Source organism: Odocoileus virginianus, chromosome 34 (assembly GCF_023699985.2).
Source record: "Odocoileus virginianus isolate 20LAN1187 ecotype Illinois chromosome 34, Ovbor_1.2, whole genome shotgun sequence".
NCBI lineage: Eukaryota > Metazoa > Chordata > Mammalia > Artiodactyla > Cervidae > Odocoileus > Odocoileus virginianus.
Window position 1 is genome coordinate 3408577 of NC_069707.1, and position 18841 is coordinate 3427417.

Consider the following 18841-nt stretch of genomic DNA (forward strand, 5'->3'; position numbering starts at 1 on the left):
CGAACCCTCGTCTCCTGCGTCTTCAACATTCCAAAGCTGGAAAACCACATTATCTGTAAAGCAACACATCAGAGGATTGCCTAATACTTACTAGTTCAAAAGGCCATCATCCTTAAGTTACAGCAGTCCCATTTAAGATAAAAGTAAAGTGTTGGGAGAATTTACCAGAACTTTAATATTTTTTAAATCGAGTAGATAATCACCATGCAGTTCTGTCAAAATATTGCTCTCCCTGCCTAAATGATTTGATTAGCAATTCTTGTTTAGTAGAAATTTATTTTAAAATGTAGTTGGGTTTAGTCAAAATGATTGATCATGTTTAAAAAAATAAATTTAAGATACTTTCAAATGTTCTCCACCTGCCTCATCTTTTGAGGGGGAGAGATACACCCAGGCTTGTCCAGTTATTTGTTTACTTATTTATTTTTGGCGTGTATGTGCAGAGAAGAGCAAAGATTTTTCCAAGAGTATTCTAAATCTGTAATATTATGGGCAGGCCAGTTTCAGGAATGGAGTGGCTGATTATTTAAAAAAAAAAGAAGAAGAAGTAACATTCTGAGAAAGATTTTTAATGAACGTGAGAAAGTACAGCCAGCTCACGTCAACTTTGTAGTTACAGATCCATATGCCTCGTCTGCAGGATGCGGGGCTCATCCTGTCTGCTTCTTGATCTGTAGTTTCTAGAGCCCAAGGACAGCTTACGTTTCTGTCTTCATGTTAGTATTTTCTGTGGATAGAAATTGGAGGCTGCTGTTGAGAGTTTTTCCCACGCATGGACATTCGTGTGAGTCCTGTGTCTAGTGTGTGTCTTGTGTTCGTGGGAATCCCACCTCAGATGCTTCATCGCAAAGCACCTCCCTCATTTTGGGTCTCCTCTTTGCCTTGGCTCACAGATTTCTTGTGATGGTTAAGTGATGTCTAGGAGTCTTTGTGTCCCATGCCAAAAGCGCAGGACAGTTTCTAGAACGTGTTCTGTTCCTCTTCGCAGAGCCTTTGTGTGTTTATCCCGCCTGGAATCAAGGAAGGAAAACCCAAGCTCATCCCCGCGGGTCCCATCGCCCAGGGCACCACCACCTCCGCCTACGTGGCCAAGTCCAGAAAAACGTTGCTGGTGGAAGACATCCTCGGGGTGAGTGGCTTTTCACCCTTTGTGACATTTGTAACCCGAGGTATTTAATTAAGAAAGACAACATACACGCTTGATGTTATAACTTAAGCCATGTTGTAACAGCATAAAAGCCAAATACCAATCAATAAATGCATTTGTATGTAAGTGAATTCTTTGTACTCCAAGAAATATATCTGATAACCTCCTAAGAGCTAGGTTTGAGTAGCTCTTCTTTGAACATTTGCTTGTGTGCTTATATGCATACAAGCCGAATGATCACTGTTTGCTGTTTCGTATCCCAGCAGGGTAGACTTGAACGAGTCAGCTGTATGACTGATGCCCCAGATTTTAGCGGTGTCCTGCAGCAACCACTCACTGTCTCTGCATCAGCCGTTCTGCTGATCCGAGCTTTCTCACATGTCTGAGGCCGTCTGGGCATCCCCTGGGAGCTGGTCAGACTTACATGGCCTTTGTTTTCTGTGTGTGTCCCCACCCCTTCCACTAAGGCTAGCCTGGCATCTTATGGTGGTGGCAGGGGTCAGAGAGAAGTGGACACATGCAGGTGAGTTTTCAAGCCTCTGCTTGCATCAGATTCACGACACTCAGTTTAGCCAACCAAGTCACATAGTGGGCCAGACTCAGTGTAGTCTGACCAAGGCCAGGGGTACAGAGAACAGGACCAGATGGGGCCCTGGGACCAGTCTCCTCCAGTATATGTGCGCGTCGTGATGAAATGTCACTGCGTGAGCTCAGACTTTGAAACTGACAGGCATACAAACAAGGGCATAGGTGTCAGGAATTTGCTCTGAAAAAGTGCTAAACTGGAGCTGCAAAATCTAGATTTTCATTTTATTTTTGCCACTAATTATCTGTGTGACCTTGAACAAATCGGATTGCTAGTTACTGTTATCAAAAAGAAAAAAGTTATCAAAAAGAAAAAAAAAGAGTGCTTAAAATACATATTCCACAGTATAATTACATAGACAAGAATATTATAATTGTCAAACTTTCTAAGAGACTAGGTCTTCATCATTCTCACCACAGAAAAGAAAAAATAATGCCACTGCTGGTAGAGGGCCCAGCAGGGCTGGGGATCCTAGTGCCATGTCCAAACGTAGCAGATCAGCTCGCTGTGTGCCTCAGACTCCCATGACGCTGTATACCGAGTCTATCTCATTTTTAGGAGTAAATGTTAAAAGTAGATATGGTATAAATTATCACTTAAAATGTTGTGTTGCATGTATATACAAGCTTTCCAAAGATCTGTCAGTTACAAAGGATATATCCATGCTAGTCTTGATTCATGAAAAGCTTCCCATAGACTGCAGAAAGTGAGTAAATAGAATCGATGTTTTGATATTAATTCATTCAATTTTCTTGTATTCCTTTGACTGGTTTTGCTAAGTTAGCAAATGAATTAGAAGAACCAGTTTCATTTCTTATGATAGGTAATGGGTGATTATTGGTTGATTTGAGTACCTAATAGGGATCTTTGGTGTTCACTTACAGTGACTCTCATTAACCTGTGTTTTTGTGTTATTCTGACCTTAAAAATAAGAGAAAAAAATACATAAATATAATTTCCTGTGGCACTTGGAGTAATCTTCACTTGTGACTTTATGCCTCTAAAGCTCTTAATTTTAACCCTAGAAGGTGAAGAATAAAGAAGTGTTGCTTACAGCTGCTTTTGTGCTCAGTCATGTCTGACTCTTTGCAACCCCATGGACTGTAGCCCGCCAGGCTCCTCTGTCCATGGATTTCCCAGGCAAGAATCCTGGAGTGGGTTGTCATTTCCTCCTCCAGGGGGTCTTTTGGACTCAGAGATCGAACCCTTGTCTCCTGTGGCTCCAGCATTAGCCGGTGGATGCCTCACCACTTGAGCCACCTGGGAAGCCATCATAATTATTTTATTATTGCATGAAGCTGTGTATATTCATTAATTGAATTCTCCTGTATAATGATAAAGAGACATTAGGCACTGTCTGGGTTTAAGTCCCATGTTGCTGAAGTTACCTTAAACAGCTCAGTGGGTAAATAATCCACCTGCAATGCTGGAGTCAGGGGAGACGAGGGTTTGATCCCTGGGCTGGGAAGATCCCTTGGAAGAGGAAATGGAAACCCACGCCAGTATTCTTGTCTGGGAAATTCATGGACAGAGAAGCCTGGTGGGCTACAGCCCAAAGGATCGCAGAGAGTCAGACAGGACTGAATGACTAAGCCCAGCACAGGCACAGCCTGTTGTTCACATTTTCTTAAGCAGGGTTCACAGTGACCATCATCGTTGGGCTTTCCTTTGAAAAGGACGGCTGATTAAGGCTTACGAGTTTTAGGGAATTTCTGATAGAATCATAAATTAATGATTCCATTTCTTATATCTTTTCCCCTTCTACTTTTGTAGGATGAACGGTTTCCAAGAGGTACTGGGCTGGAGTCAGGGACGCGAATCCAGTCTGTGCTGTGCTTGCCGATCGTCACTGCGATCGGGGACTTGATTGGCATCCTGGAGCTCTATCGGCACTGGGGCAAAGAAGCCTTCCGTCTGAGTCACCAGGAGGTGAGCCTGGGCGCCGCCTGTGGGGGTCTCAGCTGTGCCCCGTTCTCCGACGGTGCTTGTCGGTGGTGCTCAGTTAATGAATGGATACCTAGCGAGTGAATGTTTAAAACCAGAACTTGTTTAAAAATATTTTGATATCAATACTAATGATTTAAATTTTTTTTTTCCATTTTGCAGTGATAGTGGGGTAGAAATATAGTAACTTATTGCAGTCAGGATCCATTTGGACCATAAATGTAAAATACCATGTTGTTAATCAAATTAAGCTGTCGTGTGGCTTTGGAGGGTTTTCACATTCCTGTTGACTTTGCGTCCCCTTGGAGAGTTCCTCTTCCTAGAACGTGTCCTGAATCAATGCTCCAGCGTTAGGAACATTTGGGAGACACCCCTAGTGGCTCGGGAGTAAAGAACGTGCCTGCCAGGGCAGGAGGTGCAGGTTCGATCCCTGGATGGGGAAGATCCCCTGGAGAAGGAAATGGTAGCCCACTCCAGTGCTCTTGGCTGGGAAATCGCATGGACAGAGGAGCCTGGCGGGCTACGGCTCCACAGGGTTGCAAAGAGTCGGACACAACCTAGCAACCACCAACGTCTGTTCACTGTTCCTCGAATGGGAACGGCTCAGTGACGCTAAAACCGAAGACTGCCGTGACCTCTCTGTCACCCGCAGCGCTCGTCCCGGCCCGGGGTGGCCGGCGCCCTCTCCACTCACCCAGATGACCGTCCGCCCCTCCAGCTCCTTGGCTCCCTGCCGCCGGCCGGCCGGCTCCTCTCCGGCAGATCCCGCACCTCGGTTCCCCCTCTGCTCAGACTTCTCTGTCCCCCCTCTGGCCGCCTCCTCCGGGAGCACACTCTGATGTCACCTGCCCAGGATGGCATCTTCCCTGGGCCCTGCACGCAGGCGCGATGGGCATCTGCTCTCTGAGAACAGCGCTGGGCCCCAGCAGGCACCCAGGAATACTCGTTAGATCAGCAGGAAAAAAAAAAAAATAGGGTAGCTAGCAGTTTAAGCACTTGTCAGCAAAGTTTGGAGAACGTGTCCTCATTTTTAAAGTGGTCACAAGGAGCTCATTTGAGTCAGTCCTGAGGTGGATGAACCTGGAGCCTGTTATACAGAGTGAAGTCAGCCAGAAAGAGGAAGACAGATACTGTGTAGTAACACATGTTTGTGGAATTTAGAAAGATGGGTCATGTCGAGCCAGTACGCCGGGCAGTGCAGAGACACAGATGTAGAGAACAGACTTCTGGGCTCAGAGGGAGGAGGCGAGGGGGGACGGCTTGAGAGAATGGCGTTCAAACAGGCACCTTAGCATGTGTGAAGTGGGTGATCACTGCAAGTTCAGTGCAGGAGCTGAGCGCCCAGAGGTGCTCTGGGACGACCCAGAGCGCTGTGGTGGGGAGGCAGGTGGGGGGTGCAGGGTGGACACGCGTACTCCTGTGGCTGATTCATGCTGCGGTCTGGCAGAAGCCATCACAAAATTGTAAAGTGATTATCCTCCAATTAAAATAAATTAATTAAAAAAGGGGAAAAAATGGTCACTAGAAGCCTTTTTAATAGTGATTTTGTTGACGCGAAAAATAATTATTTTATGATAAATTCATTGGATGACAGGGCTCTTAATCAATGTATCTTCCTTTTTATCCCAAATTAAGAGCAACAAGAGAACATTACACTCAACCGTAAAGAAGTGGGAAATAGAAAAGAGAAGTTTTGTATGTATTTGACAATTTGGTTTTTCAGAACATCCAAAGGTGTGATGACCTCACAAAACTTAAGCTAGTGGCCGTTGTTGGGATGTCTGCATGTGGCTGATGAAAGCTCGCTTCACACTCTTTCTTTCTTTCCAGGTTGCAACAGCGAATCTCGCCTGGGCTTCAGTAGCGATACATCAAGTGCAGGTGTGTCCTTGGGGTGCTTTCGCAGGGCTTCCTGAGAGAAGGGGCGCTTGGAGCACGTCCCCAGGAGACAGGGTGGGGGCTGGCAAGTCACCCAGGGCTTTCTTTGTGGATATTAAATGTTTCCTTATTTCTAAAATGTCTGATCTGGTCACTTATATTTACTTACTCTCTGCCTTAAATGTCTTCCAACTAATTCTTTTGTATTTTTAAATAGGATGTTAAATTATTTGCATTCCATATCGCGGTTTTTGTTTTCCACTGAAAGCCCAGCAATGATATCCTGCTGGCAGTAACATTGATATTTTTATGATCCATTTCCTAAATTAAAACATCCACTAAACTTAGGGGTATATGAAAACATTAAGCTTAAATTTAAGTTCCTTGATTCTCTTGAAAATGTGATCTAATTTAAAAGATCACAAACTGCATAGAATTTCCATGATACCGAGACTCTTAAGTTCAGGAACATGGCAGCAATAGAATTCTGTTTTGTTATCTTCCACTGTTTCTTGTTTTGTTTAAGTCCATGTCAGCAAACTCAGATTGGTGAGGAACTGTCTGATAGGGAGAGAATGTGTGTGTGTGTGTGTGTGTGTGTGTGTGTGTGTACATCAGTTCAGTCGCTCAGTCATGTCTGACCCTTTGAGACCCCATGGACAGCAGCGCGCCAGGCCTCCCTGTCCATCACCAACTCCCGGAGTTTACCCAAACTCATGTCCATTGAGTCGGTGATGCCATCCAACCATCTCATCCTCTGTTGTCCCCTTCTCCTACCACCTTCAATCCTTCCCCAGCATCCCGGTCTTTTCCAACAAGTCAGTTCTTCGACTCACGTGGCCAAAGTATTGGAGTTTCAGCTTCAGCATCAGTCCTTCCAATGAACACCCAGGACTGATCTCCTTTAGGATGGACTGGTTGGATCTCCTTGCAGTTCAAGGGACTCTCAAGAGTCTTCTCCAACACCACAGTTCAAAAGCATCAACTCTTCAGCGCTCAGCTTTCTTCACAGTCCAACTCTCACATCCATACATGACTACTGGGAAGGCCATAGCTTTGACTAGATGGACCTTTGTTGCAAAGTAATGTCTCTGTGCTACATATATACACACACACACACACACACACACACACACACACACACATAGCAAATAAAATATATAAGACATATATATATATTTTAAGATAATGGTATGAGAAGCAAGGACTTCTTGGATCTGACAGTACTGCACGTAGGTGGGATATATGCTCAAGTACAATTTTTAAAAACTTTGAAGTAGTGATTGTATTATGCCTTTTTAAAGAATAAGGTAAATAATATTCTGCAATTTTCATTCCTAAAATAAACAAAAATCCCTCAAAATTAATAGCCACTCTTTTGTATGGCAGGTATGCAGAGGTCTTGCCAAACAGACTGAACTGAATGACTTTCTACTCGACGTATCAAAGTAAGTGTTCACTTCTAGGGATGTGGTAGCTCTAACTGGCCAACAGTTTAGGTCAGGCGCTGGCCTTGGTCGTGACAGACCACTGTCCACTGCAGTCAGTAGCAGAAGATGTGTCTTTATCAGGCACGTGATCTGCTAAGTGTGGTCCATCAGGTTTGGGCTTAGAGAGTTTCATTCTCATCCACATTCAGTTCACAAATGAAGGATCAAAGATGTACACGTGATCATCTTAATTTGCAATTCAGCATATTTGTAAATGACTCACTAGAAGGTATTAGAGACTATACAGAGAGATGCCCTCAGTGTTTCTGTTTCCGTAGGAGAGAATTGGCAGCAATAGCAGGAGGGGAAATGTTGTAGTTTATCATTTTCCTGAAGTCCTCTCTGGCCTTTTCTGTGAACGTCAGTAAATTAAAACATACTATTAACATCATTATTTCAATTTTCCCACATGTAGCAGCTCAGATGCCATTCTCAAGAAGATGCTGCATTTCCCTGGAGTTTAACCTAGACAAACTCTCTTAGGCTGGCAGTGGAAGCAAGTATAGATGTTTATTAAATGTCAGATCCACACCAGGTTTGCTTGCTACAGGGAAGGTCAGGTATTAACATCTCTCTGACCTTCTGCTCAGCGGCTGAGATCTGAGAACGCCCCAGGCTGTGGTAGCTTCAGGGCCCCGCCCCACGACAGGTTATTAACTCCAGGAGCACTCGACGCCGTTCCCGCTGACGTGTCACTAGCTTACTCATCACCAAGTCCTGGAGTCCCCTCACTCGAGATTCTGAAGTTGCGTCTTTGTGTTTTGAAATACGGGGTCGGAGGGTGTGCTCTTTTGATCCCCTCGGCCAACGATCAATATCTTCTCTGAGACAGAAGGAAACAGGGTGTCTGGACACCAGATGTGACTGCTTCAGACACGCCTAGGAAGGGAAGCCGTGCTCGGCCTCTCGCCAGCCCATCGGGACACTTTGCAAGCCTCCCAAAGCCCGGTTAAATCCCTCATGTGACGCGTTAAACCTCTTCCCTGGTGGGAAACCCGTTCTCTTCACCCTGATCCTTGCAGGATATTCCTCAGTGCATGTTGTAACTAAGCATATTAACAGCTTCAAGTCAGATTATTTCTCTTCTTGAAAACGGCATTGTTTACTGCTATAAGTTACCTTAACCCTGAATACGCTGCTGATCCTCACAAACCCGCACCAAGAGTGGTACCTTGCCAATGGTCTACGTGAAGAGTATTTGCTACACATTCCCTGTAACACGTGCCTGCTGATTTATCTGTTTCTCTGGTCTATGTTTTAATGTATGTGCCATATGCCCCACAAATATTTACTTGCAGTTCATAATGATGAATCTATATTTACTTGGGTAGAGTTGTCAGGTCCTATCATTACTTGTATTCTGATATTTCTTCTCAAATGAATTTCCCTGCTGTTTTTTAATACAGTTAAACTGCATTCTAGCTTTTGGGGCTTTCAGTGATTATTTATATTTTTATCTTATTAATGAGATGTAGCAAATTTCAATATTTTTATTTTATATCAAAGTTATTAATGAGATGTTAAATTTGATGTACCAATTTTATTTCTTCATTGTTTTAGTTAAATGCTACAGACTTTTTCTCTGCCTTGAATACTTGCTGATAAAGTAATTACTGAAGGTGATCCCTGGAATTAGAACCCTATACTAAAGCCAATGATAGACTTCCATTTATCTCTTTAAAATAATACTATTGGTTGTTTCCACAAAAGGACAGTAGTCAAACAACATAAACCTTTCTGTTGGTTTTTTTAATTTAAATATAGACAAAATTGGGAAATGTATTCAAAGTTTAATATGTTCTGTGTTCTAATAACATTACTTAAAGATTTTACCTTTCTTCTTTTTCAGAACATATTTTGATAACATAGTTGCAATAGATTCTCTACTTGAACACATAATGGTAGGTTGCCTTCTGTTTTAAAAATGATTCTGTTTAACCCTTAGTCATGTCCTAATATGGGCTCCCCTGGTGCTCAGATGGTAAGGAATCTGCCTGAAATGCAGAAGACCCAGGTTCTATCCCTGGGCTGGGAGGATCCCCTGGAGAAAGAAATGGCTACCCGCTCTAGTCTTGTTTCCTGGAGGATCCTGTGGATCGAGGAGCCTGGAGGGCTGCGGTCCACAGAGTCGCAAAGAGTCGGACACGGCTGAGTGGCTGACACTACTCCTTCCACGTGTCTTAATATACAATGGAGCGTCTTAATGTACACGGCATCCGTGCTGTTTTAAATATGATAAAAGTGATCTGGAGGCATCACCTTGATTGATCTGTCACTTCAGTTAATTTTGGAGGGGGTTTGAATAATGTTTTGAAAAATACCACAGAATTTTCCATTATTTAATGGAGAGCTAACTTGAAAAATCATTTAATTTCTTTTTCTTTCTTCAGAATACCTTTTGCATGTAGGTTTTATTGGGGATTTCCGATGGATTCTTTCTAACCCTGAGTTTCATTCTACTTAGTTTTAGTCTTAATCATTTCTCTCTTCCAGAAGACTCACAGGCTAGAGCTGAGGGCTCCAGGAAGTAGAGTTTGGTTTTCCCCACGTCTAATGTTGCTGCTCTAGTGCTCGGGAGAGGGTCTGCTGAGGGAGGGGCTCACGGTGGTGGAGGTGGTGTGTGTGTGGACCCGAGCGTGCCAGGCAGGCTTGCTTGGGGCCATTCATGCCTTATTGTGTATTTGATAAGTGTTCTTTCTCCTTCCCATTTTCCTGGTCTTTCTCAAGACGTAGTAATCCTGTGCAACAAGGATCCTTTTAATCTCCAGGTTTAATGGGGTGCACTGATCTGTTTCTCGATGTCGTGGCAGGTCAGGCATGGAGTGTGCCATCTCAGAGTCTTGTAGAAACAGAACGCTTCCTGAGGGTAATGTAGGGGTCATTGCTTTCAGCACATTCTCTCTGTAAGTAGTTACGCTGATGGTTTTACAGTTGACCCTTGAGCTGCAGGAGTTTAAACAGGCCCACTGACACGTGGACTTTTTTCAGTAGTAAATGCTGCAGTGTGACACGACCCGCAGTTGTGGAGTCTGTAGATGTGGGGCTGGGAATACGGAGGAACCACATATGTGGAGGGTGATAGAGGTTATATGTGGATTTTTTATTGTGTGGGCTGTATTCAATGGTCAGCTTTGTTTGGACAGAAAAAGAAAGTAACTGATTGCACAGTAAAAAGAAAAATAGCCTCTTTGGTTATGACAACATTTAAGGAATTTATAAAGCAATGAAAAGTATTTAAGAAGACATAAAAATATATAATATGGACTGACTTGTACCAGGAGTACAAGAAATGCCATTGACCAGTTCTTCCATTCTTAATGTTATATTAGAAAACAGTTTTACTGAGATACAGTTCATGTAGAATACAATTAATCCATTTAAGAGTGTTTAATTCAGCACTCTTTAGCATATTCTCAGATAGCCGCAGCCATCGCCAGTCAATGTTAGAACATTTTTGTTACTTCAGAAAGAAACTTCCTAGCGTTTTAGGTATCACCTGTTTATGCCCCATCCTCTCAACCCCCAGCCCTCAGCAACTACTGATTTCCTTTCTCTTCTGTGGATTTCACCTAAATCCCACATAAAAGGAATCATGTCATATGTGGCCTTTTGTGTCTGGCTTCTTTCACTTAGCATAATGTTTTCAAAGTTCATGCATGTTGTAGTATATTTCATTACCTCATTCCTTTCTGTAGGCAAGTAATATTTGGTTGTATGAATATGCATACCACAGTTTTGTAATCCATTCATCAGCTGGTAGACATTTGAATTTGTTTCCACATTTTGGCTAATGCAAATGGTACTGTTTTGAACATTTGGGTACATTTTTGTTTGTTTGTTTTAATCCCTATTTTCGGTCGTTTTAGGTTAAGAGTGGAACTACTAAGTGCTGTGATTACTCTGTGCTTAACTTTTTGAGGAACAGTCAAACTGTTTCCGTGGCACTTAAGACGATTTTACCATCCTACCAGCAGTGCACATGGGTTCCCATTTCTCCACACTTTCACCAACATTGGTCATTATCTTAATTTTTGATTATTGCCGTTATAGTAGATGTGAAGTACTATCTCAGTGTGACTCTGATTAGCATTTCCCTGGTGACTAATGATATTGAATATCTATCCATGTGATGAAAGATTCAGTTCCATGGACGGCTTTTTACTTTAGTTTTCAGTGTTGAGTTCTAAGACTTCTTGCATTTTAGATACCACTCCCTTATTTGATGTACAGTTGGAAAATATTTTTCCCATCTGTGTATTATTAATATCTTTTCACTTTCTTCACAGCGTGAAGTACTGAAGTTTTTAATTTTCGTGAAGTCTAATTTATCTTCTTCTGTTGCTCATCATGTGTCATATCTAAGAACCCATTACCAAATCAGATACCATGAAAACTTACTCCAATTATTTTCTTCTAAGAGTTTTGTAGCGTTAGCTTTTACATTTAGTTAGGGTGTTCACTTATGTTAGTTCATTTTTGTTCATGGTGTAAGGGTCCAATTTCATTCTTTTGCATGTCACTACCAGCAGCATTTATTGAAAAGACTGTCATTTCCCCTTTAAACGTGGTTTTCCTGGAATCAGTTGAGCATGCACATATTGTTTTCTTCGTAAGGTCTCAGTTCTATTCAGTTGACCTATGTGTTCAGCTTAATGATAGTACCATCTTGTCTTGATTACTGTTGCTTTATAGCAAGTTTTGAAATCAGCAAGTGTGAATCCTCCAAATGTGTTCTTCTTATTCATTTCTCTTTGGGCTATTTTGAGTCCCTTGCAGTTCCATATGAATTTTAGAAACCAGCTTGTCAATTTCTACCAATAGTTCATATGGGTTTCTGATAGGGATTTTGTTGACTGTAGGTTGGGGAATATTGCCTTCTTAATAATATGAAGTCTTCCACTATAGCAACATTGGCATTTTCCGTTTATTTAAATTTTCTTAATTTGTTCAACACTATTCTGTAATTTTCAGAGTACAAGTATTGCCTTTATTTTGGTACAGTTATTCCTAGATATTTTATCTCTTAATGCACTTATGCAGGAGACCTGGGTTCAATCTCTGGGTCGGGAAGATCCCCTGGAGAAGGGAATGGCTGCCCACTCCTGTGTGCTCGTCTGGAGAATCCCAGGTAGAGAGTAGCCTATCGGTCTACAGTCCATGGGGTCACAAAGAATCAGACATGACTGCGTAGCTAACACTTTCACATAAAGTTATTCCTAGATGTCTTATCTTTTAATGCTATTTAATGCTGTTATTAATGTGTTCTTAATTTTATTTTCCGATGTTTCATTGAAAATTTATAGAAGTAAACTTGCTTTTTATATCTTGATCCTCTGTCCTACATTCTTGATGAACTCATTATTTCTGGTAGTTTCCTAGTGGATTCTTTAGTCCCTCCCTCCTAATCTGTATATCTTTTTTTCCCCCTCCATTGCATAATTGTCCTGACTAGGTCTGCCAGGGCTGGAAAAGGCAATGGCACCCCACTCCAGTACTCTTGCCTGGAAAATCCCATGGATGGAGGAGCCTGGTAGGCTGCAGTCCATGGGGTCGCTAAGAGTCGGACACGACCGAGCGACTTCCCTTTCACTTTTCACTTTCATGCATTGGAAAAGGAAATGGCAACTCACTCCAGTATTCTTGCCTGGAGAACCCCAGGGACAGAGGAGCCTGGTGGGCTGCCGTCTGTGGGGTCGCACAGAGTCGGACACGACTGAACTGACTTAGCAGCAGCAGCAGGTCCCCCAGGGCAATACTGAATTAGGGGACGGTGAGTGTGGATATCCTGCATCCATTCTGCAGTCTTTCACAGTTAAGTATATGGATTAGTTGTGGACTTTTCATGGGTAGTCTTTATCAGGGTGAGGACATCCCCTTCTAGTCTTAGTTTTTTTAATGTTTTAAATCATGATTGGATATTGGATATTGTCCTCATTTATTTTCTCTGCATTTATTAAGATGACCATGTGTTTATTTAAATTTTTGTCTTATTGATCTATGGTGTATTATACAGAGTGGTTTTTGGATGTTATATGAACCTAGCATTCCTACGATATATCCCTCTTCGTCATGGAATGTGATTTATATTGAAATTACCTTGACTTTTATAAAACCTTCAGTAGAGTTGATATGTTTAGCATATCGAGTCTTCTTGTACAATAGCATTGTCTTATTTTCAATTAAAAAAATCTCTCTTGGTTGAACATACTGACTTTGATCCCCCATATTTGGTAAGTTGTTTTTTCAGTTTACAATCTCAGATTTTCAAGAAAGATCATTTATAGTGATAAGTGAGAGCAGTGGTTCTACTTTCCCAGTGTTTACACTATGTCCGTTTTCTTTTTTAATGTGTTTGCCAGGATCTAAGAATACTGTGGAATGGACCAGGGAGAGTGAATATATTATAGTTTCTTTAACGTGCATGCTTCTCATGTTTCCTTGCTTTGTAGAATTGTTGAAGGTCCCCCAGTAGATATTGTCTATTAACTTAAAAATGTTTCCTTCTGTCCCTTTCTTTGAGTTTATACCAGATTGGGTGTCAGACATTATCAAATTTTTAAGTCATTATTAAAATTATGTAATTTTTCTTCCTTTAATCAATGATGGGGAATTATATTAATTTATCACTTAATGTTAAATGACTCTGGCATTCCTGGGATAATCAACCCCTATGTAGTTGGGGTTTACCTGGTAGCTCGGACGATAAAGCATCTGCCTGCAATGTGGCAGACCCGGGTTTGATCCCTGGGTCAGGAAGATCCCTTGGAGAAGGAAATGGCAGCCCACTCCAGTACTCTTGCCTGGGAAATCCCACAGACAGAGGAGCCTGGTAGGCTACAGTCCATGGGATCGCAAAGAGTCAGACACGACTGAGCGACTTCACTTTCACTTTTCATGTAGTTGTAGTCTTTACTCCTGAATTGGTTGCTATTATTTTCCTGACTTTTTCATCTACATACATAAGTAAGATTGCTTAATGGCTGTCTTTTTTTTGCCTGTACTTAAATTCCCTTCCTCATGGTGTAATTCAGTTAATGGATATTTTCTCCCGCTCCCCGCTCTCTCATATCAGACTAGCCTTGAGCTTATTTGTCAGTCTGGACTCTTTGGTGTAAGGCAAAAGATATCACTGCCTAACTCACATTAGCCTGAGAGAATCAAGGGGGAATTTCTTAGCTTGTATCACACTGGAAAGACTTGAAGGTTCGGAATCCTATGATTGCTGGATCTGGGGGCTCAAATTACATCTTCAGGAATAATCATTCTGTGTCTGTGCAGCTCACCGCTGTATGGTCCTTGTCCTCTGGAGACTTCACTAACGATAAAAACAGCAAACTTCTACTCCTTCCTCTTTGGCCTTCTAATCTTATATACTATTTTTTGGACACAACCGGATATTTTCAGTCTTTTTAATTACTTTTATGTATGACAGCTGCAATTTCATAGATATCATTTACTAATGAAATTTACAGTTAATTATAGCTTTAGTAGTTTATTTGCTCATCAATTTTGCTTACACTCCAGGTCGTCCTATTCTTTCTTGAATTTATCTATTTATTTTTTCTTGAGCTCATCTTCTTTTCCAAAATAGTTCAAGAGTAGTGATTTTCTGAGTACTTTGTACTTTTGCAATATCTTTTATTTTGCCTCATGTCTGAATGTTAGTTTGATCAGGTAAAGAATTTTAAGTTTAAAATGTTTTCCTCAGAAATTTAAGATACATTTCCACTGAACTTGAAATCCTCTATTGCTGTCAAGAATTATTTCTGCTTATAAGTAAACCTGTGTTTATATGTAGGAGAGAGAGGTGTGTAGGAGACAGGTTGGCTTTTATAATGACCTTGTGGCTCAGTTGGTAAAGAATCTGCCTGCAATGCACGAGACCTGGGTTTGATCCCTGGGTTGGGAAGATCCCCTGGAGAAGGGAAAGGCTGCCCACTCCAGTATTCTGGGCTGGAGAATTCCATGGACTGCAGAGTCCTTGGGGTCTCAAAGAGTTGGATACAACTGAGCGACTTTCACTTTTCACTTTCTGAGGCTTGGAGTTCATAACTGTTACCAAAATATGCCTCAGTTCAGTTCAGTCACTCAGTGGTATCCGACTCTTTGCAACCCCATGAACCACAGCATGAACCTGTCCATCACCAACTGCCGGAGTCCACCCAAACCCATGTCCATTGAGTCAGTGACGCCATCTAACCATCTCATCCTCTCTTGTCCCTTCTCCTCCTGCCCCCAATCCCTCTCAGCATCAGGATCTTTTCCAATGAGTCAACTCTTCACATGAGGTGGCCAAAGTTTTGGAGTTTCAGCTTCAATATCAGTCCTTCCAATGAACACCCAGGACTGATCTCCTTTAGGATGGACTGGTTGGATCTCCTTGCAGTCCAAGGGACTCTCAAGAGTCTTCTCCAACACCACAGTTCAAAAGCATCAATTTTTCGGCGCTCAGCTTTCTTCACAGTCCAACTCACATCCCTACATGAACACTGGAAAAACCACAGCCTTGACCAGATGGACCTTTGTTGGAAAAGTAATGTCTCTGCTTTTTAATATGCTATCTAGGATGGTCATAACTTTCCTTCCAAGGAGTAAGCGTCATTTAATTTCGTGGCTGCAATCACCATCTGCAGTGATTTTGGAACCCCCAAAAATAAAGTCTGCCACTGTTTCCACTGTTTCCCCATCTATTTCCCATGAAGTGATGGGACCAGATGCCATGATCTTAGTTTTCTGAATGTTGAGCTTTAAGCCAACTTTTTCACTCTCCTCTTTCACTTTCATCAAGAGGGTTTTTAGTTCCTCTTCACTTTCTGCCATAAGGGTGGTGTCATCTGCATATCTGAGGTTATTGATATTTCTCCCAGCTATCTTGATTCCAGCTTGTGCGTCTTCCAGCCCAGCGTTTCTCATGATGTACTCTGCATATAAGTTAAATATGCCTAGGATTTCTCTACTAAGTCTTTTCCAGCCTCTGAGTATCATTTCAAACTGAAAGCTTAATATTCAGGGAGAATTAAAAAAATAAATGTATATTTAGAGTTACTTATCTTAAAGCAGAAGTTTTTCCTACTACTTATAATTGTTTTCAGTTGATTTTCTTGATTTTTCAACATATTCAATAACATATCACCTAAATGTCTTTTAGAACTGCTAGTGGTTTAGTTGCTAAGTTGTGTCCGACTCTTGAGAGCCCATGGACTGTAGTCTGCCAGGCTCTTCTGTCCATGGAATTCTCCAGGCAAGCATACTGGAGTGGGGTGCCATTTCCTTTTTCAGTCTTTTACCTAATTGTGTATTAATAATTGTGATAACATATCTTTGTCTTGTTTTTAACTTTAATAGGATGATTCTGATATTTTGTCATTTTGTATGATGTAGACTATAATTTTCACATATTATTAGGATGTCTGTGTATACTGATATATATATATATATATATATATGCATACATACATACTTTCTATTTTGCAAAAGTTTTATCATAAAAATTTTGTTACATATATTTTTTAACAGCCATGATGAAAGTCATGTGATTTTCCCCTTCTTTTTTATTGCTTTATGAGCTATAATAATAGACTTTCCAATACTGGAAGTTGTGAGTAACGTGTAATTTTAAAATATTGAAAATTTAAAAATATTATTCTCAAGTTTGACTTGTTGATATTTTTATTATAATTTTTCTTCTCTTTTCAAGGCTAACTTGGTCTATGATTTTCTTTTTTTATAGTATCTTTGTCAATTTTCAGTATCAGTGACATAGCAGGGGTTGTAAAGGGAACTGGAGAAATTTTGCTCTGTCTGAACTTGTGTGCGTGTGTTAGCTGGTTAGTCATGTCTGACTCTTTGCAAACCCATGGACTGTAGTTCGCCAGGTTCCTCTGTCCATGGGATTTCCCAGGCAAGAATATTGGAGTGTGTTGCCATTTCCTTCTCCAGAGAATCTTCCTGATCCAGGCATCTGTCTGAACTTACACTAGTTTAAATTAGATGAGACTTTATTTTTGAAGATTCTTAAATAATTTGTATTTGAAATTATTTGGGCCTGATGCCTTTTATGGGGATAATTTTTTTTTTTTTACCATATTTCAGTTGTCTGTTTATTCTGATTTCATTCAGATATTTCTCTCCCAAATTCATTTTTTTTTTCTAGAAAATTGTCCATTTCATCCAGATTTTTACAACTATTAACATAAATATGTGCCAGAGTATTAGGCAACTGACATGACCACTGAGGAGGCAGATTTTACTGTATACGATTTAACCGTTGAGGGTCATTATTATTATTTAATAGTTCAAGATCGCCTGAGTTTGCTAACAGTGCATTCCCACCACTTCCTTCCTTCCTATATGTTGTTCCTCCTCCTCAAGTGCTTATTGAGAGTTGTTAGGTGTTAGAGATATCTGGTGTGTTCTAACCTGAGGGCTGGCAAACTTACTATGAAGGGCCAATAGTAAAGCTTAATGTTCATGGGCCATAGTCTCCTACAGTTATTCAAGGCTAGTGTTGTAGCAGAACCACTCAGAAAGCGTGGTTCCGTCCCAGTGAAACTTTGTTTACGAGCACAGGCCAGCGGGGTGGGTTTACATGGCCTGTGGACGTTAGCTGACCTTTCTCTAAGCCTGGTTCTGGGCATTTGGGATACTGTGGAGGAAAGGAAGCAGCTTCTACTGCCCTGGAACTCATGAGTCAGCCAGTGGAGGAGACAGGTCACCTGGTAGTTGACACTCACGACGCCCAGGGTACTTGGTTCACAGTGCATAACGCGCATCCAGTGTTCGTTGGGTGAGTGAGTACCGCTTCTAACGGCAGGGAAGGCAGAGGCAAAAGATGAGGAAGAACAGGTCCCTAAACCGCTCTGATTTCTTTCTATGAAATCTCTACGGTATTTAAACATGAGATCATATATTTTCCCTCTGGCCACAAGGTGGCCTAGGAAACTTTCGCATAGACTTTGTGATGGTTCTTCTCTGAGCAGGCATTTCATGTCTGTCATCTAAAGGGTTGAAGTTGCCAGAATTCTGAATATATATAAATACAACTTTTGTGAAATAGCTATAAATCCCAGCCCACTGGGGACAGTGAAAAATGTTAGGCATTAGAGAAATACGTGTTGAAGGGAATTGATGAACAAATGAATGGCTATATTAATACACAGTTTTCCATTCAGAAAGAGTAAAGTGATGTTGTTTGTCAATTATGCTTCAATAAAAATAAAAGAGAAGAAAGTTGAGGAGATTAAAAAAAAAAAAAGAAAAAGTGTACTTATTACAATACCTTAGGCCATGGAAGCAGCTCGTGTGAGTTCAAATACCAGATCCACCATCTACTAGCCGTGTGATAGTAGAGAAGTTACCTCTCTGTGCCTCAGGTCTTCTAACGTGCAAAATGTTCTTGTGAGGGTTAAGTGAATCAGTGCACATAAGTACCGAAAAACCGGCACACAGTAAACACTAATTGTTGCACATTATTGTTAGTGTAATAAATAAAGTGCAGCTCATGTAAATAGGAACACTTGGAGTCTCATTAGAGGTTATATTTCATATTTTTTACAACTGGTGTTTCATAAACACCCACCATCGGAATAGGTGCTGGCCTTGGAGCTGGCCTTGGAGCTGACTGAGACTGGGACCAGGGCGCCAGGGAGGCCTGGGGGGTTCCGGAAGAGGAGCTGAGATGCCAGGTTCTTGGGGAGTGAGCCCCCTCCCGCCCCGGCACCGCAGCGAGGATGCAGAGCAGCTGCTGGTGGCCGCACATGGCCAGGGACGTAGAATTAGTTTCGTCCTTGTGTGCCT

At 41.6% G+C, this 18841-nt stretch overlaps 1 protein-coding gene across 8 annotated transcripts in view; it reads left to right on the top strand.

The window, feature by feature from the left end:
* The window catches only part of PDE10A (phosphodiesterase 10A), a 545806-nt gene that overhangs the window by 476916 nt on the left and 50049 nt on the right, over positions 1-18841 (top strand). For all 8 annotated transcript variants that reach the window (XM_070461605.1, XM_070461607.1, XM_070461606.1 and 5 more), the window contains 5 exons: positions 989-1129; positions 3507-3662; positions 5508-5558; positions 6945-7003; positions 8895-8946. In XM_070461605.1, coding sequence (XP_070317706.1) covers positions 989-1129; positions 3507-3662; positions 5508-5558; positions 6945-7003; positions 8895-8946 — 459 coding nt within the window. The remainder of the gene's footprint in view (positions 1-988; positions 1130-3506; positions 3663-5507; positions 5559-6944; positions 7004-8894; positions 8947-18841) is intronic.